Here is a 27,719-nt window from a genome sequence, read left to right on the forward strand (position 1 = left end):
TATTTTCTTCGATATTTGAATCCCATTATGTTATTTATGTGCTAATACGTCGGTCATTCTCCAAATATTATTTGATGACACATTTCACCTTGCATTTCAACCCTGCCTCTTGTCCGTCACCCCAATCCAACAAGTGTGTATATAAAGTTTTATTTACAAAATTATTTAGAATTTCACTGAAAATTAATTAATTTTTTGTAATTTTCTTTTAAACATTTATTTCACTTTCGGTTTAATTCTCGCATCATTTGTTTCAATTTAAATGTTTTCCTCTTACAACTTAAATTTATACGTCATCACATCTCCCATTCCATCATAAAATAATAAATTTTTGATTTTGTTATTTAACAAAAAAAAAGTGATTTTCTTCTTTCAACAATGTTTTCATCCAATATTACAACGGGACATTCTGTCCATCATACGATTCTTATTCAAATTTATCATACATTTTGCAGAACGAACGATCGGCTCATTTTATTGGTTGCATCAATTCATCGTGATCAACGGCTTTTATCATCATTTTCCTATGTACACGCACACACCTCTCACCAATCGATTATACAATGCCGTAGATCTCTGTTCATCAACGCATAATACTAAGCTAAAACTTAAGATTTCTAATTAACTCAAATGTTTCTGTTTAAACACCTTTCAAAGACGGCAGGCATAGTTTTACTATCGGATCTATTACTTCATTTGATCAACATATCGATTTCAAATTTTTTACTTCACTTTTTGAAACATGTGTTTTTGGCTAGATAAAACCGCATTGGGCAGAGCGAGTAGTTTGTTCCCGGAGTGGTTTTCTATAACAGATGATGACCCCATCCGTACTAGGTCAAAAGGAGACCTAAACCCGATGCATTTCAGAAAATAGCACAAGGACTGATCAAACCTTTTTCAAGATTACCAGAAAACGGCAATGGTCTTATCTGAAGGTGATTTTTGATTGATTGACCGAGTAGACTACTGACCAACTACTGACGAGCTAAGTCCACTAAAAATTGAAAATTAAAAGGGTCAAACCCAAATCAAATACCAGCGTTGTACAGGTGGATGATTCATGGAGATTCTCATAACAGAATCAGAACTTGAAATTCATTTTCCAATTTCATTTGTTCATCGACTCATTCATCCAAAACTCAAATTCTGAAACGAGCTTACGACGTGAAGTAACGACGAAAAATTTTTGTTCTCTCTGGTGGGCAATGAGAGCCCTTTCCACCTGTCAGGCCGAGCGTATAAGTCTCTAGTCAGTTTACAACGCAGAGTAAGATGTAACTGGACTAGTCGTCGTTGGAGACCTCACAGCTTGCTCTCGAAAACAAACGTATACCGACACAAAGACTCATCGTCTTAAGGTAGTGTAACAAAATGGCGTAGGTTTCAAACTGTCACCTGATTAGGGACTGACATACAACACTGTCCATCAATTGGTAAATGTAATATCTGTTTTCACATGATCTTGTGTTCGAATCGACTCATCTAGACTCATCCACAAGTGTGTAAAAGAAACACAGTAAATACAACGAATGTGTACATACATAACAGGTATGGCCGATTTGCCTGGATTCATTATTCATGTCAAAATAATATGAAAATGAGTGCGTTTGAATCCGTCAAATCGTTATGTCGTCTGCGGTGAGTTAGACCGGACCTGCTAGTTTATGTTCATTGAGTGAATGGATGCTATAGCGATGTGTGACTGCTCGGCCTAACCAAAACCAAATATCAGAAACCATTTCCCTCTCACCATTTCAATAAAAAAATTATTTTTTTCTTTCATATATTTCAACATTGATTGAAAGGTGAAAATTATACTCCGGCTTCGCGTCGCTTTTTACTGTACAAATGATAGCACGAATCGAATGCATATTTTCCTGTATCACATTTCGGACGTAGAAAAAGAGCAAATTCTGGAGCAAAATTGTAGTTGAACATTTCAGTCATAAATACTAGCGATAAATTATAGGAAAAGGTTCGATTGTTTTATACAAATTAAAAATGAAAAGAAGAAAATTGAAACTTAAACGAAAATGAACCCATTTCGTTGTGTGTGCATCTTAAAACGCAATATGTTTCAAGCGGATGTGCGCGTCCGCCGCCTTACTTTAGAATTACAATATTTTTTATTTCCTCCGTACCGTCGGCTTTTTTGATACGAAGTACGGCCTCCTGACCTCACTCTATACCCTGTCCGCTTTCTTGTGGTATGTTGATTTCGTATTTGATCACCTGGGCGGTGTTACCTTGCAACACTTGCACATGGACCGGTTGATTGCCGATCAATACTTCACGCGTCATCGTGTGTTGGTTCTGTTGATTCTGGGCCTGCTGCTGGGCCTGCTGTTGCGTCTGCAATTGCTGTTGTTGTTGCTGCTGCTGCTGCTGCTGCTGTTGTACGACTTGTTGCTGCTGAACGGTTTGCTGTTGAATGTTATCCTGTTGAGTGTTGGATTGATTTTGTGTGGCCTGTCATGCAAAAAAACGATCGTTGTTCAAAATGAGTGGTTCGTTTTGAAACAAGCGACGGTTTCTCTAAGGTCATTGAAAGCTCAACAAAACGGGGACTTACCTGCTGCTGTTGTTGGATAATAACTGGTTTGGTCTCCAAGTGTTGACGCTGGTGCAACATTAAATGATTCTTCTGGAAGAAAGCTTTACCACATTCGCAAACGTGCGTTCGCAACGTGCAACCGCCGTTGGGATGACGACGATGATGCTGCAAGAGGCCGTGCTTGGATGCGAATCCTTTCCCACAGCTGGTGCAGAAGTGGGTCTTCGGCTTTTGCTGTGGCGTAACTGGTAAAACGATCGTTGTTTGCTGTTGAGGTTGCTGTTGTTGTTGCTGCTGCTGTTGATGCTGTTGCTAAGAAAAGGCAGATTAGTTTTGCTCGTTCGAATTTACCGAAATTTGGAATGGAAATAACGATCAACGCGGAACTAAAATTCATTTTCCTTACTTGTTGCTGCTGCTGCTGTGGTTGCACTTGTTGTACTTGAATAGTTTGTCCCTGTGACGGTGAACTTTGTACGATGTTTCCTTGTTGAATAACTTGTCCCGTCGATATGATTTGAACCGGAACGGGCGTCTGTTGTACCACTGAGTGGTTGCTTGTCAGTACAGTGCCTTGTTGTAAATTGGTTGTACTCAAAAAATGTCCGGGCAACGCTGCTGTCAGCGCACAAAGATCGGTCATAAGACTCTTGTCGCCAGTGTGCAATCGTAAATGAAGTGCCAAAGCTTCTCGACTATTAAATGCTTGGCCACATTCTCTGCGGAAATAGTTCGTTTCATTGAAGTGATTCTTGAATTTACAGTACAAAAGGAAAACCTACCGGCAAGCATATTGCGGCCGTGTCGGCGACGTTTCTGGTGTGCTAATTGTTACAATTCCATTATTCGGTTGACTACTGACCACGGTAACCGTCTGTTGCTGATGATGGTGTTGATTCTGCTGTTGCTGAGCCTGTTGTTGATGTTGGCTCTGCTGTTGAACGTGCTGAACAATATGTTGGGATTCAGACGTTGTGTGAACCTTTTCATTGGAAATTAGAAATTAGAAAATTTCCCACACATCTGCCCCTCCTCAGATAAAGTCTATTCTTACCACTTGAATCTGAGCTCCTTGATGCTGCTGCTGTTGTTGTTGCTGTGACGCAACCACGATAGTTGTGTTCGCCGAATTAGGATTAACTCCTCCGTGAGTTTGCCTGTTGTGCTGGTTCAATTCAGCTTTAGTACGGAATCCCTCTCCGCATGCTGTACAAGGATACGCATGATCTCCGGTATGCATCCTACAGACAATCAATGAATTAAAAATCGAAAATGTTAACCCGACTGACTCGCACTTACAATCTCATATGCGCCACCAGTGTTCGTTTCTGCAAAAATTCTTTACCGCAAACAGTACAGGCGTGTGGCACACGTCCATGTATTCGACCATGATTGACCAATTGAAATTTCCGCGGGAACGTTGCACCACAATCACCGCACACGAAAGGATTGACCGATCCGTGGAATCGAGAGTGCATTACCAAGTGATTCTCTTGAGCAAAACTCTCGCCACACTCTTCGCAAACGTATGGACGTTCTCCGGCATGGAACTTGCTATGCGTGACCAAGTGACGCTTCAGTGGGAAAGCTCTTCCACACTCCTGACAAACGAATGGACGTTCTCGACTGTGTACCCGAGAATGGGTCAGCAGGTGATGCTTCAACGTAAAACTTTTCTTGCATTCACTGCATTGATATGGACGATCCGTCGAATGAAGCAACAAGTGGGTGTTTAGGCAGTGTTTATGAGCAAAACTTTTTCCGCAGTGCACACAGACATGTGGACGTTCACCCGTATGAACTCGGGCATGAGTGGTCAAATGGTGTTTCAGCAAAAACGATTTGCCACATTCTTCGCACGAGTACGGCCGTTCTTTCGGCGGAGCATCCGGATCATGCTTACTTTCCATTTCGTGATCTTGGTCCAGTTCTAATTCGAGCTCATGCTCCTGGTCATCTTCCACCTGATGCAATACTTCCTCCTTCGGATCAATGTCCATGTTCGGTTCCAATTTACAATGTGTTTCCTGCTGCGAATCGTCGGCCTCTTCTAGACCTTGTATTACTTTTTGCACTTGCACCGAAATGCCTTCACGGATTAGAAAATCTAATTTAGAAAAAAATAAAATTTGTTTTGTTCCATAACCTGAATGAACCAACCTGTATGATGACCGTCAGTGGTGGTAATTGTGGTATGATGTTGATTCTGATGATGGGCTTGTTGCTGTTGTTGTTGTTGTTGCTGCTGTTGTTGTTGTTGGGCCGCGGCCACAGCCCGTTTCATCATTATTTCGTTACATTCTTCTACAGTCAATTGCAGTGTGCCGATTGGACTACTGACGAATGACGTTTTGCCACCAGTTGTGAGAACGGTTTTCGTGTCCAGAATTCCATTTGCGGCTAGAGAATGATTAGATTGGTCTGATTGGACTATCAGAGCAACAATTTTGTTGGTTTAGCATAGAAGATAGGCATGTAGTAAAGATCTAAGCTACGCGTTACTCGTTGGAAAGTTTCTATGTTTTGGCGTTAAAAGTGAACAAAAAGCTTTGAGGGATTTGTTTGAAAGTGGACCTGTTCATGTCGAAGCTAATTTTTGTAGGTCAGTTGGTTGTATGCCCAAACAGCCCTGGGACTGTATAGTCCGAAACTGATGTCGCTTAATTTACATATTCGCCTATTAGCTAGTGGCGAACTTTCGAAGGTCGAAAAATAAATGTTTTTGTTCTTGATTTACGACCAGGTGGTACTGGCTAGGACATTCGAGGCATTCTTAAAGTAGCTCCGAAGGGATCAAGTTCACTTTCCAAAAAAACCCTTTCCTAATGGCAGCCATTTCGAATAATGTTAGTTAAATAGAGAAGTAATATGTTTAGTTGGCAATTTAATTCATAAAACGCAGCGTTCGATAATGGTCTAAGATCGGATCAAACGATCTTCGTTCATTCAGTCAATTCGTTAGATATTTTTCTACCGAACCCAAAAACGGTGAGTCATGTAGAGCGCGCGGGAATTAATTTTTATTTTCGGAATGACAACATCTAGCACTTAGGGTGGATCGATTTTCAAATTGTAATTTTTATCCAAAAGGGACTCATGTGCTTCTATGACCGTCAGAGCCCCTTCATCCCAACTGTACGTTGAAGAAAATGAGTATTTTAAGCTTTTCGGCCCTTCAAGTAAGAAATCTTCTTCTCCCAATGAAAAATAGCTCAACTTTGAAGTGAAATCTCGGACAGAAGATGCATCATGACCCCGATCAAATTAATCGTTATTTTAGTCACAATTTCATGAGCCATTCAGCGAAAACGTTTTTGAAAATTGGGTGGAAAATGTCAAGAAAATTCGAATATATTGTTGGTGCAACGCGAATCCGACAATTCTTATGAACTTTGAAAAGTTATCTTTCGCACTAAGTGAAATGCCTTTTTCGTTGTTTCTGAAATGGTTTCTCCTGAAACAGGTTGAACTAAACTTTTTAACGATACCTCACATGCCATTGCAGTAAAACTGATAGGATGATTTTGCTTTGTAAGAGCTACCTAACTCATTCTACTCGAAAGGTAAATCCGATTCCTTCTGAAGCCCAAAATTTGATGTTTGTATGACATGCTTTGAAGAGGCGACATTTCTACACGGCCAGTATCGTCTAGAAAACGATATTATCGTTCAAAAAACGGTAATACCGTTCCTGACGATAATTTTCCAAATTTGATGTGATAACTAAATAAAGTTTGGACCTTTCGTGACATTTTTTTCTAGAAAGGATGAGGGGGTCATGGAAAAGTATGTGCTTTTTGGATAAAAATTATAATTTGAAAATCGATCCACCCTACTGTATAATTGAATGAAGTCGAATTAATTTGCCACGAACAAATTATTTCTTTTTTTAAAAGAAAAGTTACGGAGTGGAATTTAACTGTAAATCTATGTCAACTTTAACAAATCCACAAGCAATGTTCCCATGTAAATTGCAATAAATGAATGGCACATTGGAAAAATGCAAGAAGTCTAAATCAAAATCTAATAAAAGTCAAAAATTTTGAGTCCGATGTTTTCAATCAAAACCGAATTCTTTAGTTGAATGTTTCTCCTTTTCCGATTTCGCATTCAAACGAAACAAATGAAATCATTGTATTATAAGGTTATCCACCACTTAACAGTATAATAAAACCCTACACAACGAACGTTTTGAAATTATATTTGCCAGCAGCAAATATCACGTTACATCACAATAAAATAAAATATTTCGCGGCGCAAAATGAATCTACCAGACGAATTTCAAACATCCAACTCATTTCTTAGCTTTTTCGTTTCTTTTTCTTTCTCTCTCTCTCTTTCTCTTTCTTCAAACATTTTTACAACCAAAACTCACTCAGACTCATTGTTGTGGACTTGTTATCATTGCGATCAAAAAAAAAATTATCACAGGCCATACTTAGGATATCTTGTTTCTTATGCTGAGAAATTGTCGACGCGGCGCTGCCGGTTGTGATCACACGGAAATTGCTGTTAATTTCGTAAAAAAATAAGTTTTAGATTCCAATTTAACTCTGTCAACATGAAGTCCAATGGTCTGCATATTACCTTTGGGATGAAGCTTGAGTAAACGGTTCATTTACTACAAACATCCGACGAACAACTCCCTTGTTGGTATGAGTTATGGCTCCTTTGACATCCTTCTGGACGGTGATGCTGCCAGCATCGGTTAACTGGAGGTATGGCATCTGTGAATGAATAAGAAAATAAAGTTAGTTACGCAAGTCTTATGGATCGGAACAGAGATCAAACAGTGGTTTAGTCATTTTATCAGTAGTCTATTGAAATTGAAGTAGTGTTCAAAGCAATGATTTCTTCAACATAGGTTCTTCAGACAAAAGAACAGATGTGTAACTGGACCCTAAAATGCAGGCATTTTTAAAGGGACTGAGCGACTAAAAAAGCTTTTTTGTACGCCAAATCGGAAAAAATGTCAAACTCAGAAAGGACTGAGACCCCAATAGCAAATAGCAAATGGTCAAAATAGCTTTTTTTCATAAGTATGTAGTTAATGTGGCCGTTTTGCGCACTAAATGTGAGATTGCCGGTGCGAGCGAAGCGAGCCCCATTTACTGCCATGTTATGAACAAGATTTTATCAACTGAAATGTCAAAGTCATGATAAAAACTTACAAATTGAAAAAGTTCTCAAAATTAAACATCAACCACACCATGACACAATCATTTGTATACCGATACGGATGATCATGGTTCATGACACCTTTTGAATACCGAAAATACTGGTATCTGTATTCAAAATACCAAAAGTACCGGTATGTCCACGCATTCACTTGTCACAGAACACATTCCCAACAAAAAACTTACGAACTTACGCCGTTCAACTCTCCGTTCACGTGACAGCTCACTTAAGCAATTGGAAAGCTTTCACTGGAGGTACAGTAATTTGTTTTTCGTTAAATGACAACGGTCAAAGTTCACTATCCATCTCTTTCTTTTACCCAATGTTTCGATATGGGTAGCTTTGTTAGAGCCCGTATAGAAATTTAGCGCTGTCACTTCAGTACAAACAAAATTTATTCAATTAATTTTCACACACGATTGGTCGATTGAAAACTAAATATTTTTGATAATACTGAAATCCCCAAACTAATTTCAATCAAAATCGGGCCGTGAACATAACCACAAAGTCAACGTTGACAGGATTAACTGATCGACAAAAGTTAACGAAAGTGAATGAAATAGAATTCTTGTACGCGCCCTTAACACATTGAAATTAATTGCGGCTTGCCAACTTTCGGCACCCTGGACTTTACTTAAATAGTCGAGGAATGCCTCCAAATAAATTTCTAAAAATCCAAAACTGAATTCTAGATTTTTAGAGATTTATTTGGAAGCATTCCTCGACTATTTAAGTAAAGTCCAAGGTGCCAAAAGTTGGCAAGCCGCAATTATTTTGAATGTGTTAAAACTGTCAAAAATTCGCCAGTGAATGTTGACGAATACGGTCTTTAAGTAGAGCGAGATGCAAAATCAACTTGGGGTCTGTTGTCATCGATAATACAAAAGAATCTGACAGCAGACCCCGAGATGGAACAATAGGTTGTCATTTCGCCATCTCTCTCACTTAAACACTCTATGATTGCTCTTAAACCAACTGGCAAGCACAGTGCTAAACGGTGAAGTGCGATTACAGCTTAACTGTCAGTGAGCAAATAAATAAATGAATACCGGAATTTTACGTGACCAAGTGAACAACTATCGAAATAATCTGTGAGTAAATTGACAGTTCATAAATACCATGCTCAAATGAAAGATGGTAACAAATTATGAGTATTTTCACATTACAGTACACAAAGAAAACTTAGATTTTTATAAGACTTTATCGTTAGGAAAGACAAAAAAATTGGCTCAAAAAGGAAGGTGAAAGAATCCATCCCCCGATGGAATAATTAGATTGAAATATCCGAAGAAATTCAAATTTCTTTAAAAACTTAAATTAAATTAAATAATTTAGACTCTGACACTTAGGTACTTTACGAACAGTCAAACCAACGGCTTAGATGATTTTTAAATTATTTAGTTTACTTTATCAAAGACAAGTGGCTCAGCTGATGTATGCTTTTACTCTCTTAGTGGTTTAAGAATTTAATTTTTTTTTTTTTTTGGCACATAAAATAATCGAACACACACTAAAAATAATAGAAACGAATGAACACAGCCAAATCCGATATGTGATAGAAATATATTATATGCTCTTTCCCCGAAACGACCTTGACATACATGCAAAGTGCATACAGAGTATTTAATTGCGCAAAATACTATTAAAATCATTCATAAAAATAGACATCCCAATACACTCTGTATCAACTGAATAACAAAACAAAACAAAACGAAAAAAAATTGAACACATGAAAAGTCATCCATACGTGTCCGGTAGCATAATATTTGTGTAATGGTTAAAAGAACCATCTTACCACAGAGACGACAGAGACAGATCCACACTCAGCATTCATTTATACACTATGATATCGATATCGAGACATGACAAACGTATAGAAGATATATGTAACGCATCGCACGATACAATTAAACATACTTATGTAAACATATTGATAACAACACCGAAAATGAACTTGAACTTGAATGGAAATGCTCACCAGCTTACAATTAGCATTTTCACACAAGGTACACACAACACAAAAACCGACATCCACAACACACATATATTTGTAAAATCATTTCAAAATTGTGGATGATAGTGCGCCCAACATTACATACACACATTCATACAAAAAGCACGTCCAAAGCGCCTAAACAAAACCAAAAAAAAAACTACCAGCAAACAAGAGCTCGCTGATATGTTGTGCTAACGTAAAAGAATACACACGTTCACAAATTTGGCACGTTTATTTATCAAACATACACACCACAGTGTTAGAGCCTAAACCGTGTTTTCAAATTCACTTTTTTCCCCCGAAAATCAAAATCGAAAGAAAGACAGCAAAATATACCCAGAAAATATCCCAATACAATTCGACCCGCACCAGCAACCGAAATGTTATACAACAATAATAAACACATTCGAATTCACGCACAACACAAAAATTTCTACTGTTACAGGAAATACAATCTATATATATACCTACACACGATTGTCACTATATATAAATATATGTATGAATAGAGAAGGAGATATTATACCAATCTGCAAGCCACACTCTGTACACGAGAGCATACTTTATTCTATCTACATAGAAAGTGAGCTCATTCCGTATATCCCTATAAACATAGAAAACATGAGACTCTACGACCGAACGACGCTTTGTTGGTGCTGGCGTTCTCAAAAATTGAATTGGTGTGCTTCGTATAAACATGCGACGCATTCAACGTATACTCCAATATGTATATAGATCCCTGTGTATCCATACGGGTGAAATATACACGGCCGAAAAATAATATATTTGTACTATACATGGGAACGAAAGACACGTCAAGTCACAAACATCTCTACTACCCCTATTTGATTGGTGTTATATGTGTATTACGGGGCCCGCTACAAACTAACTTAAATGAAACGAGAGTCTTTGGAATATGATATGCTGCTACATGCAACGGAGAAATTATATGTGTTGTACACATATCTTCGTCCATATATAGCCATGCGGCATAACATTATTATATTGTTGGATGTGATCCCAACACATAACCAATGTTCAATGTTCACGCGCGGCTATGGATTGTATAGACACCGTATTCTAATACATAAAATGCGATATGCCCTTTTTCCGTATATAAATACATATCTCGTATGTACGGCCGGATGGAATATCTCCACTTGTATCACATTATATTCGTATACATAATGAATGTTGAACATTTTGTATTTCTGTGTGATATCCTCCACACACTGACTGCAATGATATTCATCTCTGCACGACCACATTTCAGCATGAATAAGGAAGTGTGAAATTGGATACATTCAGATGGTTCCCAGTCGAACAATTTTTGTCTTATTGCTACCCATAAGTTGGTGCATCCACCGATTTCAATGGGCATCTGAATTCAATTAATTACGGACGACACAGTCAATTTAATTGAAACGGAATGCGGACTCTTCACTAAACCATCGGTTACGTCATCGGTTTTATTGGTGCAAACACAAGAGTCATGATACAGTCGTTACAATTTTCAACATCAGTTGCAAAATAGGCGACAGAAACAAGTTTTGAACTTGGTCTTTTGAAAGGTTTTCTTGTCTTTTATGATTCATTTTAACAGAACATCGGCATATACCAGACATTTGTGAAAGGCCGAAACACACTAGCAATTTTGAGTTGATGACTAAAAAATTGCGTCATTTTGCTTCCGTTTATTTGACAAAAAACAAAAGAAATGTCAAAAAAACTGCGGAGAAATTGAATCCTGTTTACCTTCTCCTCCGTATACTTGACAGTTCTTCTGTTCTTTACGACAAAATGTCATGTCATACGGAGGCCAAACGACGTGATTTTTTCCATTGTAATCAGATATTCGCAACAGGCTTGTGTCGACAAGCACATGAATTAGGCCGAAAATACACGAGCAATTTCGCAATGATATCGGCTGTGTTTTCCATTGTGAAGTTTGTGTTACAATGGAAAACCATGCACAATTGTCGATTCCATCAATCCAAATTGCTCGTGTGTTTTCGGCGTAATAGTTAAACAGCTATACGCCTGTCGACACATGATCCTGGTAACTAATAACTTCTTTTACTTTAAATAAACGAAAGTAAAGTTAAATAACTAATCTAATGCGCAATCCAATGCGACGTGATTGTAAGAGAAATGTTTTGATGAATAGGTAGACAAGGCGGCAGATCTTCCAAAATAAAATATTCAATTGCCTGAGCAACACCCTATTGTGGAAATTTGTTGCGAACATCAACAGTGGTAACAGATGTTCATATTTTTAACAATCAGAGAATGGAATTGGCTTCGGAAGCCAACGAACTACCACTAAGTGCTATGTATGGTAAAGCTCTGTTCTTCAGCAATAAAAGAGAATATTGGTTTATGACAGTACATTGAGCTTAAATTTTTAATAAGGCCGGCAACACACAAGCAATTTTGCGCTGATGGGATTGACAGTTATGCAGCGTTTAACGTTGTAATCAGATATTGACCACAACAATGGAAAACGCAGCATAATTGTCGATCACATTAACACAAAATTTCATTGGTCTTATGGACCTCGGAACAGATTGTGAATCTGAATCTGAAAAACGAGATTAAACGGAAACTGATCTGATCTGAACAAAAAACAAAAAAAATGTAATTTTTGATCTAAAAATGGAATTTCTAATTTATTAAAGGAAATAATGCCACAGTTTATGCAATCGCCACATCGTTTCAATTTCATTATAAAATCGTTAAATTTGATTTTAAAAAAAAGTTTCATTAAAAGCGAAAAAGACTTTTGTTCACGTACGCTAATTGGTTGTGGTTCAGTCAATGTTATTTGGCTCCACACATAAATTAAAACGAATATTTTCAAGATCCACGGTCTCATTAAACGATAGATTTGACATTGGCATTAGCGTTTTTATGAGACATTTTGTTTGTTTTGCTAAGTCTGATGGGGAGAAGATTTTGAATTCTCTTTTCGACGTGAGTTGTGATAAGGGCAGGGACTATTTTGGGGAAAACGTTTTGCCATCTTTTTCCTACTTTTCCTGAATATTCCTTACATTTTCCTACTTTTCCCTACTTTCCCAAAAATTATTTTCGGAAATATTAGGGAAAAGTAGGAAAATGTAAGGAAAATTAGAAAAAGATGGGAAAACGAAATAGTCCCTGGATAAAGGAAATGTAATGTCAGGTCGAAGCCTTCGAATGATGTTACCTTAATATAGCTATTACAACGGGGAAACTACTGCGACAGGTGCTATTTGCTATTGGTGACCCAATAGAAGGAAATATTATTCAAATAGATGCGCCAGTAGACTTCAATGAAAGTAGGTCAGACAGAGTTTTCTGGAAAAGTTTCCCTTTAGAGCTATTATTATGCAACTAAGTGCAAAAAACGTTTAGGCAATAAATGTGTAATTGTCACCTTTGGCTTGCGGCACCCGATTCAGGGCCCATTTGAAGGGATTTAAATTCTAACTTGAGTAAAACGCATCTGATTTTGGAAATTCTTTTTTTTTTCGTTTGGTAATGTTAAAATACAGGCTACGTTCGAAAATGGGTGATTTTGGATCGACCCCTCCCGAGCTGGGGCCCAATAAGTACTTTTGGGTTTTTCGAAGATATCTCCGGACATTTGAATGCTACATTACACTTACACGTCAAATGAAAGGTATTTACAATTATATAAGTTTATAGAAATCGGATCACCGACACGTGAGTTAGAGCTCCTGGTGTTAACCGAGTACAGGGCGCCAAGCAGTTTTTGCTTGAAGAGCGCCCAAATTTGAACATATTTCGTCTGTTTTGCTTTATTAGATAGGTATTGACCGTATTAATCAGGGAAAAAAAGTTTATGAAATTAGGTTAACCGGAGCGTGAGCTAGGTCTCTTGAAATGAGATCTTATCCGGATACTCGGCCGTACAGTGAACGTGGAGTATTTTGTCAATATCTCGAGTAGATTTTGACCGAATTTCATGATATTTTTTTTGTTTAAAAGGTATTAACGAATGTAAAGCGTCAGTACTATTTCCGGTCTCCTAACAAAATGGCTGCCGGCGGCCATATTGTATTTTAGTAAAAGTGATATAAAGTGGGAAAAATTGTACTTAGAGTTTCTGTTAACATGGAAATAATTTGTTATGTGTGTATATATAGTATATATATATATATCTATATTCATCTATGTTGAGCTATATACAGGCATATAGAGCTATATAATAGCATATTCATCTGTGAAATGTTTATTTATAGTAAAATATAGGTAAATATAGCGGTATATAGCTGTTTAAATCGGAATTTATTAAAATTGGCTTCGTACGGGGCTGTCTATATTGCCTCCGGCAATTTATTTGTATATGATAACAAGGCAAAGAGTGGATAATGTAAGTGATTTTCAAGGGCGAATAGCTTTTCAGTAGAGAAGACTATGAAGTAATAGAAATAAAGAGTTTCACACTAAAGGCTTTTGATACGCATAGGTGTTTCGTATGGGTCGGCGTTAGCTATGTTTTTTATTGGCCAACCAGCAAACTTCGTACTTTTACTTGCTTGCGGGTCGAAAATCGTTCTGTTCATCAATTTTTATGAATTTTTGACGCCCAAAGTAAAAATTGAAAAAATTCAATTTTGTCTATCACACTGAGTACTTTTTTGGTAAGTGGAGACCAGGCATAACTATTAAATTTAAACAAAAATATTTTTTTTTGAATTTTTTGGAATTTAACATTTCAAAATAGGCTCGGTCTTTACAATAGAAGACGTCAAGAGTTTTACTGAGTGGTTTTATTTGTGTTGAAAGTTTCTCAGAAAACGTTGCTTACGCAAACCGAAAAAATAAAACCAATTCGGGAAAATGAAATGTGTAATTAGTCCAACTGTTTAAGAATTTTGCGAATTTAATGTGCTTGTCATTCAAATATGAAATGAACATCAGATATTGTGATTTGATCTGCTCACAACAACAACAAAATTTTTGCATAAATGTTGAGCACAAAAAAAAATATTGAAAAAGAAGAAGAAACGAAACCGAATGCTAGATAAATTGCATTTGGAACGACGACAGTGTGATATAGAAAGAAATACATTTATACAATAAAAGTGTAAGCATATGATGCACTTGAACATATATATATATATGATGAGTGTTGTGCATCCATAATACAATATAATCTTCGCATACGTTCAAAATTGTATTTGCATTTTCCATATAGTTATAATACACACGACTATATCAACAACAGCGAGGGAAAAATTCATTGATTTTATTTTACAATTTTTTTCTTCTTTTTTCATTTTGTGCCTTGTTGTTCGTTTCGTTTATGGTTAACTTTTGGTAATGAAACAACACAAAAAAGCGGTGGTATTGGATCATCTTACGAATATGTGTAAACATTATTACTATACTGAGTTAGTGTAACACTTGTTAATTTCACATTCTCACACACATAGTGTTGAGAAATTACAATTGAACATTTTACCAGCCACACGTGGATAACAATTTTTTTTTTTTTTTGGTTTGAAATGAACCCAATTTCTGTGTAGCAGTGTGTTGATTTTATGAATGAATTTGTTTGTTTTTGTTTTGATTTTGGTGTCAGTGACCTGTCGTGTGTATCTCGCATGAAAGTCTATTCAATCCTGTTGAGCGGATATATAACTTTACTCCTACAATTGTGCGAAATATACACGAAGACAACATTAACACCAACTCAGTCGATCCCGTAACACGTCGATAATGTGTGTAAAATTTCAGAAAACGATTTGATCCGATGAAACATTCCATTCTGATTATGCAAACGAAACAAAAACCTGTCAGGTCAATATAATTTGCATTCCACATTTTGACTTAATTAAAAATAAAAAAGTTGCCTCGGTGCAACACAAGGTTAAACACACATAGAAAAATCAATTTATCCTAACCAACCGAATGAAACCTACATACGTAATGACTGGTTGAAGAGTATAATTGTTTGACATCAGAAATGTGTACAAATCGAAATCTTCGTTTCTTCATTAACTTCTCCAACATTCTTTTATTGCTGGCGACTCTATATGAAAAACGATGTATTGGTTCACTTCATTGTTATCAAAAATTTTCATATATGTGCGCCTCCTACTCGCCCATTTGATTTAAATTCCGATTTTATGTCAGTATGTGAAAACCCTCCATGTGCTTTTTTGGGGTTTAGTATTTGAATGTCATGAACGTATGGGAAGCGGATGATCATTAGAAAATTTTCGAAACAAACACACATTGGGTTTGTTAAGTGTTGTAAGGGAGTCGTGTGTGTAATACAAAACAATTTTTTTTTTGCTTTTCTGTTCGTTTGGATGTTTTTATGGTGTGTGCGCACGTGGTGCTACACCGCGTGATACGCTGATGTGATGAGGTTTTCTCTCGTTGTATATAGTGTTGTTTTGTCCATAATTTCACACAGAAGGATACACGTGGTCTTTAATATGTATTTTGTGTACGTTGGTGAAGTATTGTTCTATGCATGTATATTATTATGTGACAAATCCTATGAACGGAGTGTTCTTATTCTTCATCAGATATACGTACATATATAAACAACCGAATCAGCTGACTGTAACCATTTAGAATTCGAATCGTTTGCAGTTGCAGACAGATTTAGACATTTGATGGTTTGGCAAAGGAAATTTTTCGGAGAGAATTAGAATGTTTGAAAAAACGGAAACAACGAAAGTCCGAGGGATGAAAAGCAGGGACTAAAATAAGGATTTTTTTCGGTGTAGCCAAATCTTGTCAGGGGCCCATGTTTTTGCTCTGAAGGGGCCAAATCTAATTTTTAAAACTTGAAATAAGTTATCTTAGGCGAATAAAGGAGTAGTCACAGACTTTATTTTAATTATGTTCCTTAACTGGGATCACTGGTTTTAATATTTGACAAACGAATTTTTTGAGGGATCATTCCGTAGGCTCAATGCGAAGTCATTTTAGGATTAAATTCAAATTTGTAACATTCTCTCAACTTTTAGAACTTTTCCTGAAAAAAAAAGAAATCGAGAGCGGAGCGAGCTGTCGACGGCAGTGTCGCCACTTTGAGGGGTACTGTCGCCAATTGCCTACACACTTGTTCCTTACTTTAGTCCCTGATGAAAAGTTCAAAAGTATCCAGTTTTCGTGTGAATTTTATTGATCCGAGGCGAACGTGCCCCGTCATTTCGATGCCAAGTTTATACAATGAATTTTACTCGCAACAACCTGATGACATTTGTGGTGATGTACTATTCCGCAGAACTTCAAACTGAATAATAGGTTACATTGGATGCTGCGAAATTAATTCATTACATGAGGTAACAACTTTGTGACAACGGCTAAACTCCCAAGCAAGTGTGTTTTTGAGCAACAAGTAGAGAAGGCGAAGGCGAGATAAAGTATGCGAAGCAAGTTGTTTAAAAACACAGTGAGTTCGACTGACTTTGATTAACGCGGCAGCATAAAATGGATTCTCTTTTACGGCCAACCATATTCAACTTTCGAATTTCACATAAAAACGGACGAAAAATGTTCCGAAGATATTTCAAATGTTGGGATCAAAATTCGATCTATTCCATCTGTCAAAGTGACGTTTGATACGTCAAATCAAAATGTGTATGAGAAAGAATCACAAAATCTTATTACGTGGTTGTCGGATTTGCTCAGAAAAGACAAATTTTTAAATTATTTTGCCGATATATTTCGTTTTCGTATCGAAAACATCATCAGGGCTGTAACAAAAATTGATAATTGAACAAATTGATAATTACAACAAGTTAAATCTACATAATAGACAACATTGTACCTATGTATTGATACATTCAACCGAAAATGTAAACATTAGTCCACTTCAAAAAATTTTCAATAATCACAAAATCATTCATTTTCCTTAACATTCAGAGAAATGATAAGATGGTACGCCTGTGGCGAGATAGAAGGGATATGTCACTGACAGTTGGCTCCTATGGGAGAGAGAGGATACCAATTTTGTATTCAATTCTCTCACATTCTCTCACATAGGAGCCAATTGTCAGTGACATCTGCACTGCGTGTATACGACCGGGCCTATTTTTGGGAACTTAAATTTTGAAAATTTTGAAAATTTCCGAAGAAATTCTGACATTGCTTTTCGGAACTTTGACAGATTCTATCGGAATTTTCAGAATTAAAAATCTCAAAAATAAGACCTGATAGAAGGAGGTATAAATCGAGTGCACGGCAGATATTGTTTACGTTCCAGTGATGCATTTGAATGACAATGTCATTCGTTAACATGTAAATGAATGATCTTCTCTGAAAGAAGTTTCATACATTTTTTGCAGAGAGTTCTGAAATTCGTCCTATTTCGTGAGCTTAATTTATGAAAATATGGTTTCTATATCGTTACGTGTTGATATTTCACGGCAAAATGATATTCGCAAATAATAAAACCAGACAATTCTTAGGAGCGGCTGGATAAACATTGTAATTTTAGCACGTTGAAAAATGTATAAAACGATTCACCAAAAAATTTCCAAATGAGCTTTGTAAAAAAAAAAATAATCGCAAACAGCGAATGTAAATCAACAATTTTTCATCAAATCGACTCATCGTTAACCTTATTTGCATTTGTTGGGAAAATGGGAACTGGGAAAAAAATATTTTTTTTAGAAAGTAATGAAACAGTTAATTGCATTCATAGCTAAAATAATTATTAGAAATACATTACAAGACTGGAATAAATTAGTGTTTGTTATAGAAGACTTTGACAACGAAACTCTCAGTAGTTTTCATACGTGCGACGTAATATATATTATGCACCTGTTGCCAAGATTGGTATTTTGACGTGTAGGACATTATTGCCCTAGCCGAAGGCGTGGGCCATAATGCCTACACGTCAAAATAACAGTTTGGCAATAGGTGCATATCATATTTTATCTGTCGAGAACAGATATATCGAGATAAACAAAAACTCCCTAGAGGGATAAGCTCGAGATTATCGTTCTAGACAGATAAATAACCTTATTTTCTTTACTGAAATGCGGTGAGAAGATGGCCTTTGGTTGACACTCTCTTTATCTCTGACGACAGTTCAGGTGAGAAAATTGTTATTTTCTCAACTCTAGGGACGAACACAATTTTATTTTCCTTTGCAACTACCTATTTCTCCTCGTTAAACAAATAACCTTTACTATGCCATTACCGATCGCGGCATACCTTGACAATTTAAGCGAGATGTGTACTCCAAGACCCATTATGCATATCAGTCCCTCATCAGACTACATTTTGGACCTAATGCTATATTAATAGATCATCCGGAGAGGTGGACACCAGGAATTTAAAAATTATCCAAACTTTTTCCAACTTTGCTAATCTGTAGCTATTTCTTGAAATAGGACTTGGGGTACACCGACTTGTCGACCTAGCATATTTATTTAAGCGGCGCGGCATAGGAAATAATGAAGTTTTGGTCCGAAATAACGAATGAAAATTGAAAATAAATTGTTTAATTAAAAACCTGCTGCATGCACCAAAAAAGGCAAATTTTCGAGAATCTTCAACTTGTCTGGCACGGCAAAACTGCCATAAAAAATTTTATTTTCAATTTTCATTAGCCATTTGGGAGCCAATACGACCAGCACTGTCACCCGAGTTTCGCCCGAGATCTACTTTCGATAAAAATTTATTGAGTTTTATGAAATCGGACTGTCACTTCTTATCACCCTGACATTCCTTATAATGTTGACACTCTTTATCACACTGAACACAAAGTGAAGCTGGGTGAAGCCAAGTAAAGCTATAGGTGAACCCAAATGAAGATAGGTGAAGCCAAGAAAAAAAAAATATGGCAGCTAGGAAATACCATTGTCAGGAGAGCTCCTCTAGCGTTCAAGAACAAAAGTCGCATGGAACAAATGGTTTTCGAATCGTGCAGTGCAGTAACATGGCATTGATTTCAAACCATATCCTTAAGTGCCCACTCCACTCAACAAAAAGTGCTCCGTGAGAGAGCGAGCTGTCAAATAAACAAAGCAAAAATTGAAAAAATTCAATTTTGTCTCTCACACGGAGTACTTTTTTGGTAAGAGGAAACTAAGCATTACGATGGACTGAAACTGCTCACTAGCTGTTGGTCTAACGGTTCCCTCCAGTAATATCAAAATATGTGAACTGAGAGTAATGTTTATGGTTCCTAACCAATCAGCAATAAAATTCAACGCAAACAAGCAAACCGATGAGTGTTCCGAACTGAATCAAAACCGAAAAACAATGTCAATTACGGCAAGAGAAACAAACGCTTACATTCATTTCGATTTAAATGAAAACTTAAAAACACATTTTTTTAGTTTAAACATTAGCATTCAAGTCATCGCATAGTCACTAAAATACAAAGTGAGTACACAACTTCATTCCCATGAAAATGAATGTCTACCTACTACATGCAGTCAGTCGTGCTGTATATATATAGGTATAGGTATACCACTTTCATAAAATTTTATAATACGTACATTCATTGCTTCTCTGTACAAGAGCTGACGAATGTCGTATACCCACATAGTATAATAATAATATGGATGGTGCTGGTGAGTATTTTATTTTTAATTTTTACAAGCTCAAATTGAATAAAATATTATTTTCGAAAATATATATAGAATGTAATAACTCTCTATACCTATATGTATGTATAGCCAGCATAGCCAGCATGCTATCATAAAGCTGACAGCACAGCTACGATCATTCAAATTCAACCAACCTCGACGCAAACAGAACACGAAAAATATACAAAATGTTATAGGTTATTTATACATGTAGCTGGCATTCATTATATATTCGTTTACTGTGGTGCGCACATCATCTATATGAATAGGTTATATGGTATGGTATGTATACATCTCTGGTTGGTATTTATACATTCGGTTATATAGATGTAGAGGGTTTATTTCACATCGGTATTAAAGCAAAAGGAACACAAGAGTTTATTTATTTCGAAACGAAGAACAACGTTCGTTAGTGTTCGTTACTTTGTTCGTTAATGGAAATATTCTGAAAATTTTACGTTCAAAGTATTACATTCATTGGTTGCACGAGTGTACGTATGAATGTTTTATATCTATATGTATACCGGACTGGCAGTTGTTTCACTATTAAAACGACATTATCATCACTGTTTGAAGTAAAAATATTTTATACCGCAACGTTGTCAATTTTCTCTCTCGGCATAGAATGAGCCACAGAGATATTACTAATAAAAAAGTCGCAAAGGAAAAAAAAATATTTTTTTTTTGCTTATCGAATGATATTTATACAGATAAGTTGTATTATAAATTAGACAAACATTATACAGACTTTTGGAGCTTTAGGTTTCTTCTTTTTTTTATCTCGAATCACGTATTGTGGAGGTATTGAAGACAAAAAAAAAAATTGTTTCACTTAGATACAACGAAATGTGGTTTGAATAGATATTCAACTCGAAATGTTAATTGAAGCTGTTTTGTTGCAGAAAGTATTCCAATGGATTCGATCTTCGTCACAAGAACATTTTCTGTCAATAACTTTGATTGTCGAAACGAACATCCAGTTTCACAGCAAAGACCTTAGTGCAGCATTCTGACCGTATTTTTGTTGAAAAACAAAACAAAATTAGCAATTTAACCGGACATGGACGTAATATAATGAGCGAACATATAGAACTGATTTTATTCACTGAGCCACCAGGAAATGCGTTATTACTTCGTTGACATGAGCGCCTTTTGTGGTGACACTTTGCCACACTTGGCAAAATAAGAAGTGTCAAACAAGAACGCAATCTATTATTACCGGGAAGGTGGAAGGTAATTTTTTTTACTCAGAACCGTCAGGTAAATTTAACTTTACTTAATGGGTGTCAAACTTTACTTTCAGTTTTTGAGTACAATACCTTACTTAACAATGGGACAAATTCTAAAAAAAAAACACTTCTTGTGTGTTCACTGACCTCGGCGGCGGCTGGATCGGCAAATTTGACACAAGAAGTGTTCACTATTTTTCCCGTTGGTGAGTTGAGTACCATTTTGGCTACCGGGAAATTTTACCCTTGCTGAACAAATCAGCGTGAATGGGAAGTTAGAAATCAATCTCTGGATTTACGGAAAATTTTGTCTCTGTTAACGGGAACAAAACTTAATTCCACGTTCAATTTTAGTTTTTCGATAAAACGTAGCATCAATCAGCGTAAAAAATGAAGAAGACAGTAATATGATCAATGTCCATATAGTGCTTGTGCTTGCTCAACTTGGTAATACGATACAAGGAAAAGTAAACTGTTGCAATAATCCGAATCTGAATTTTTATTGACTCATTGGATAAAGCACAATAATGTAGCCGGAATTCGATGTTTCATTTTACTTTTCATGAATATCGAAACTGCAAGTTGTAAAGTAACTACGCAAATTTACGAATAATAATGGTGATGCGATGCACGTACGTACAGCTGCTTAACCTATTTTCATATGAGTTTTATCAATTTAAACTCAGATAACCAACTTGGCGAGCACAGAAAAATGTAGTCTCAATTACATACAACGGTCATTATAGGAAAATTTCAAGTCAAATTTTTCCCGCGCTATTTCTTAATGATTCAACTTAGCGGTATGTATACGATAACGATACACTGAGACGAAATGTGCAACCAGTGCTATGTCGTCGTTAAAGTATAGTTTCCACTTAACAAGAGCACTCCATTTAGCCTCCGTTTCCATGACAGTTGTAAAATAGAACAAAGCAACTGTCACGTAAGCGGAGTAAAAAATTGAAATAAATTCAAGTTCCACTTCGTTTGCATGACAGTTCTTTTGTTCTAAATTACAACTGTCATGTAGACGGAGGCTAAACGGAGTTCTCTTTTTAAGTGGAAACTATACTTAAGTGTCCATTCCACTCAACAAAAAGTACTCCGTGAGAGAGCCGTGAGAGAGCAAGCTGTCAATAAACAAAGAAAAAATTGAAAAAATTCAATTTTGACTCTCACACGGAGTACTTTTTTGGTAAGAGGAAACTAAGCATTATTTAGCACCAAATCCACGCGTTTAGTGGTATGGTTTGTAGCGCGGCATAAAAGAGCGGTCGAATCCGATATTTTGAATTTTTGTATGGGAATTCACATTCAAACGTTGATATCTCCGTTGTTTTTGAAGAATAAGAGCCAGATTTTGCTAGGTTTGCATCTTTTATGAAGTCTTATCGATTGGCACAATCATTTGTGTGAAATTGTTTGAAACAAATTTTTACTCAACATTTCACACAAATGAGTATGCCAATCAATAAAACTCGATAAAAGTTACAAACCTAGCAAAAACTGGCTCTTATTCGTTAAAAACAGGGGAGATATCAACGTTTGAATGTGAATTACTATACAAAAATTCAAAATATCGGATTCAACCGCTTTTTTATGCCGCGCTACAAACCATACCACTAAACGCGTGGATTAATGCTACAATTGCGCTACAATGAAAAAATTTACAAAAGAATTTCCGAAGCCGTATTTTGACATGCCAGAAAGCCAATCGACGTTGAAAAATAATCATTTTTAGGAGACCTGTCTCATATGGTTATTAAATTAGAGTCTATTAGCCGTACAGGTCTCTTCCAAGGTTATTTCAGCTGTCAAAACGTCATCCATAGAGACATGACAGCTTACGGCGGTGCGACGTTTTGGTCATTTTATTTCGTCCAAGTAGTCACTATTTGAAGAAGGCCACTATTCCGTTCAAATGACCGTACTAGACATTCATCACTTGTGAATATGTGAAATTTGTTGGTCGAGACATTTAATGAACAGCTAGCGGATACGATTAGCAACATCTTCACGAAAGCGTCAATTGTTTTTTGAAACAGTACTTTAGTGTGTACTGCTTACTGTGCAGACACAAAATTATGTCAAAGGGTACGAAGAAACGAAACTCAGTTTTCTGGGCTAAACCGTTTTCGTTGACCTATCACATCCCACCCGTTAGTCCTTTATTCAATTTGTTGAAGAGAGATCCGTATTATAATGCTCGCAATGGAATAATGTCTCTTACTCGAAAATTCCCTTCTTTAATTAAAATTAATTGAAGAATCTACAGTAACCATTGCTGCATTCGATTTACCATGTTGTATTAATTCCCAGTAACATTTATAATTCAGTCAAACTAATTACGAATCATTGATTGTATAAATGATCAATTTTATTATCGTATACATGCAACACGAACTGTGATATATATGTGTGTGTGAGTGCCTGATGGTTAACACATTCACCATTCGAATACACGAACAAAATTTCGTAATTTTTCGATTTCTTTTATAAACCAAAAAGCTATGCTGACTCTGTCTTCAAACTCACAAACATGAATATAATATTGGCCAAGCATCCATTTTGTGAATGTGCACGTAATCAGTTTTTTTTTCTTCCTTCTGCTTTGAATTTCTTTACGAAAGCACAAATTCTATTATAGAAATCGTGTAATGCATTAGAATATTAGAGAGTTATTTATATGTACACATGTACATGTTTATCATATGCGTATGCATATACATTTCGAACAGCGTTCACATGCAATCCCATATTTTACATTAAACTCTGTTCTATGTAGAGTTTAATAGACACAGAGATTATATTGCATGTATTAGGCCCTATATTAATGTCGCGTATATTTCCATTCATTGTGAAGGGAAAACAGAAGAAATTTTTCCATGTAATACCCCGTGTTAGCCACATACACAAGTTTTTAAACGTTACATACAGGGAGTATTATATTCGTCGTTTTTTGTCTTCTTTTTGGTGGTTCGTACCAGAAGAGAAATGAATGCAAATAATGTAGATATATGTGCGCCACTATTACACATATATGTATACGCTATAGGATCCAACAGAAAGAAAAGAAAAATTGTTTCGGTGGTGAGAACTCTGTGTCTCTATTTGTAAGTAGGAAGAATTTCTTTTCTGATTTTATTTGGGATCTCGGCTGATAAAATGATAAGTATACATATTTTGCGAACGAATGTGCGACGTCGCACCAGCACTTGTACATCATAGAATTTTATAAAAACAAATCCAATTCCATGTTTTCATACATACGTTTCTCGATTTTATATGAAATACGTGTGTAAAAATGTAATATCGCTTCTTTTTTTTTGCATAGTCTTCGCACCACAGTGGAGCAATCTGGTTTATGTTGTGGTGGTTAGCGTGTAAAATATACCACATATATATAAAATTTGGGTAGTTAGGAATGTAGGTAAACATAACACAATTTTACTATCAACATTGTGCACGTCTGGCTAAGTTATTCCGCATTGACACATCGAACTTTTGCAACATTTAATAAATTCACTGCAACCATTCACACCATTATTCCAAACGAGTTAAGTTAGTAAAATATTGTCCGAATAAAATAAAAGAAAAGAAAATAAAAATCCGAAAACCACTTACCGCTTCACTGACGGTGTAGTTGATATTTGGTGATATTTCCACTACCGAGTCAGCTCGAGAATTGTCCGCGAAGCCCCAGGTGTATCCAAAACTCGGTGGATTACTTTGAGCAGCCATTTTAAGTTCGTTTGAATAAGTTATGGGTCTCTTTTCGGTTCGTGTTACAAGAATTGGGTTGACTTTCGGTCAAAATGTTTTAAATTGAACAAAGAAACTGATTTCGGAAAATTATTCACTTATTTTTGGTGAACGGAATCATTGCCACACAAAGTGTTCTTGTATCGGAAATCGATGCATTTGATATTATTGCTAAATAAAATGTTAAATCTATGACGCGTTATATATCGAACACTTCACTGTAGAACGAATCAATATTCCTTTTTTTCCATAGAAAAAAAACTGTTCGCAACAACCACTGTTATAATTAATGGTACTCGTAAACGTTAAACTGGTAACTTTACATAGTAAATTGTCATCGACAATGCTCAACACTTTTTAATTATATGAAAATAACTCATCAAAATACAAAAAAAGATTGGCAAACACACCATCAAAAGTGATTTTTTTCTGTTTAAAATTTTCTTACGGACGCCATATTGTCAAAAAGAGATCAAAAGCGTATGTGTTGAAGGTGTTGAACGTTGAATGGCTAATATTCAAGTGTATACGTGTATGAAACACGAAACACAGTCGAATCTAAAGTCGGATAGATGTGGTTGGATTTCGAAAATTTCGAATGAACAGAGAAGGCAATATCTACCGGATGGATGGATTTGAATGTGTTTGTGTTGAGTTAGTATGCGTAAAGTAGTGTGGTGAAGTATGTATTCATAGGTTGAAAATAGGGGAAACTGGCTCGTAATGGCATCGTGTTTCTTAGTATATTGGAACACGGACGGGTGGGAAGCCAAAACGTAAAAGTAGGTTTCCATAATTCAGTTAAATTCCATTTCGTTTCATAGAAAGTTTTTTGTACAGTGAACGACATCTCAAATGTCTCACTGTCATTTTTTTCAGAGAATGTCATTGTGAATGTCATTGTGAATTTGCAATGACACAATAAAATTCTCAGAAAAATTTGACAGTGAGACACAGAGCCTAAAATAACATACATCGTTGGTGGAAAAGGGCACCAGACGCCCTCTGAGGTGCTCCAACGCCTTTTCCTGTCCTCTGGCGGAGGACGACTCTTATTTCCTGTCAAAAAATATTTAGAAAAATACCTCAAAAGAAATATTTTTGAGACCAGAAACGTAAAAGTGGTGCATATTACAAAAAATTAACAAAATTAAGAGTTGGATCGCACCACCTGGACAATTGACAATCAGAAATATTCAGTGCAAAGTGTGAGAAAAATACAGACTACGATTCAAATGAAAAAGACCACAGAGCATGCATATTAAAAATTAATGATTGGGTTTTCTACCTCGCTTTTATAACAAACCTGCGCTCACCCTTACATTTTCACACTAGAAACTTGCAATATCTAACGGTAGTGGATATGTCTCTCTAAAACTAAAACTCTCATTGCGAGTTGAAACAAAAATTTCTACGGTTGAAAATTACTCGAGTTAAAGTGTCGATGAGATACAAGATCTTTTGAAAATAATGGATCCATTCACGAACTTATCCTGTAAATTTTTTTGGAACTCTACTTACAGGAAAATAATTCTGCTAGATAATTCTAGCACTTCTACTTCAGGAGCTCAGTAATAGAAGATCAGTTTAGATTTATTTATTTTTTTAAATTTTTGAAAACCTACTATACATTCTTACAGTAGTACACGAAATTCTGAGTATCAGACTGACACTTCATTTCGTAAAATTGTTGTTTCCATTAGCTTTATAACACCATGATCCATACGATACCATACCACCATCTATTATTCTTCATTATTTTCATTTAATTACCGAAATTTTATAATGTTACAAAATTTTCGCTCACTCCGCTCGCAGTTCTTTTCTTTTCTGATCTTAAATAAATGATCATTTTTTAGACTTCCAACCTCCATAAGATTCCTTATGTTAGTCCCTGTCTCTAGCTTCACTTTTCTTAGTGTTATTGTCAGTGTTTTATGACTGTGAGGCAAATTTCACGAATTTGAGTCGCTCGACCGACGTTTACAGGGCATTAAAGTCGTGGTGTTATGGTAAATGGAAGGCATACACTCTGAAGTTAAGAAATGTGACTTTGTTATTTCAGAACCGAAACCTCAGAGTATGGAAAATATATTCTTTTTTTAAACATATACTTCATTTCCGTTAAATGTATGCGCCTTTTCGGTTTAGAAAATGCGCCTTTTCCGTTTAGAAAATGCGCCTTTTAGCGAAAAGTGCACCCCAGTCGAAAATCTTTAGGCTCTGGTGAGACATTTGAGATGTCGTTCACTGTACTAAAAACTGAAGATAAAGCCGTGTTTCCTACAACGTTTTATGCAACAGAGGCATCTAAAGTTCGCAATTTTCGAACATTATGATGCTGAGTTGTACAGTAGTTATTTATGAAACTTATAAGTATGATCAATAAGGACATAGACGACGACAAGAAGGTCGTGTCTGGT

General features: G+C 36.1%; 1 protein-coding gene across 18 annotated transcripts; it reads right to left on the bottom strand.

The window, feature by feature from the left end:
* Positions 1 to 343: 343 nt before the first annotated feature.
* LOC119071549 (zinc finger protein 420) lies at positions 344 to 25,821 on the bottom strand. Of its 18 annotated transcripts, none has more exons than XM_037176458.1 (10): positions 25,159 to 25,821; positions 7,145 to 7,284; positions 6,933 to 7,066; positions 4,718 to 4,987; positions 3,857 to 4,664; positions 3,612 to 3,798; positions 3,340 to 3,539; positions 2,964 to 3,276; positions 2,576 to 2,869; positions 344 to 2,442 (listed from the first exon to the last, which is right to left on the bottom strand). In XM_037176458.1, the coding sequence occupies exons 1-10, from the start codon at positions 25,273 to 25,275 to the stop codon at positions 2,182 to 2,184; spliced, it is 2,724 nt and encodes a 907-aa protein (XP_037032353.1). In that variant the 5' UTR covers positions 25,276 to 25,821; the 3' UTR covers positions 344 to 2,181. The 18 variants fall into 18 exon arrangements, with proteins under 18 accessions (XP_037032353.1, XP_037032365.1, XP_037032364.1 ...); XM_037176470.1 differs by having other exon boundaries at positions 344 to 2,427; positions 3,857 to 4,646; positions 4,718 to 4,957; positions 6,996 to 7,066; positions 25,159 to 25,820; XM_037176469.1 differs by having other exon boundaries at positions 3,857 to 4,646; positions 4,718 to 4,957; positions 6,996 to 7,066; positions 25,159 to 25,820.
* Between the last annotated feature and the right edge of the window lie 1,898 nt (positions 25,822 to 27,719).

Source organism: Bradysia coprophila (genome assembly GCF_014529535.1).
Source record: "Bradysia coprophila strain Holo2 chromosome IV unlocalized genomic scaffold, BU_Bcop_v1 contig_5, whole genome shotgun sequence".
In the NCBI taxonomy this organism is placed as follows: Eukaryota; Metazoa; Arthropoda; class Insecta; order Diptera; family Sciaridae; genus Bradysia; species Bradysia coprophila.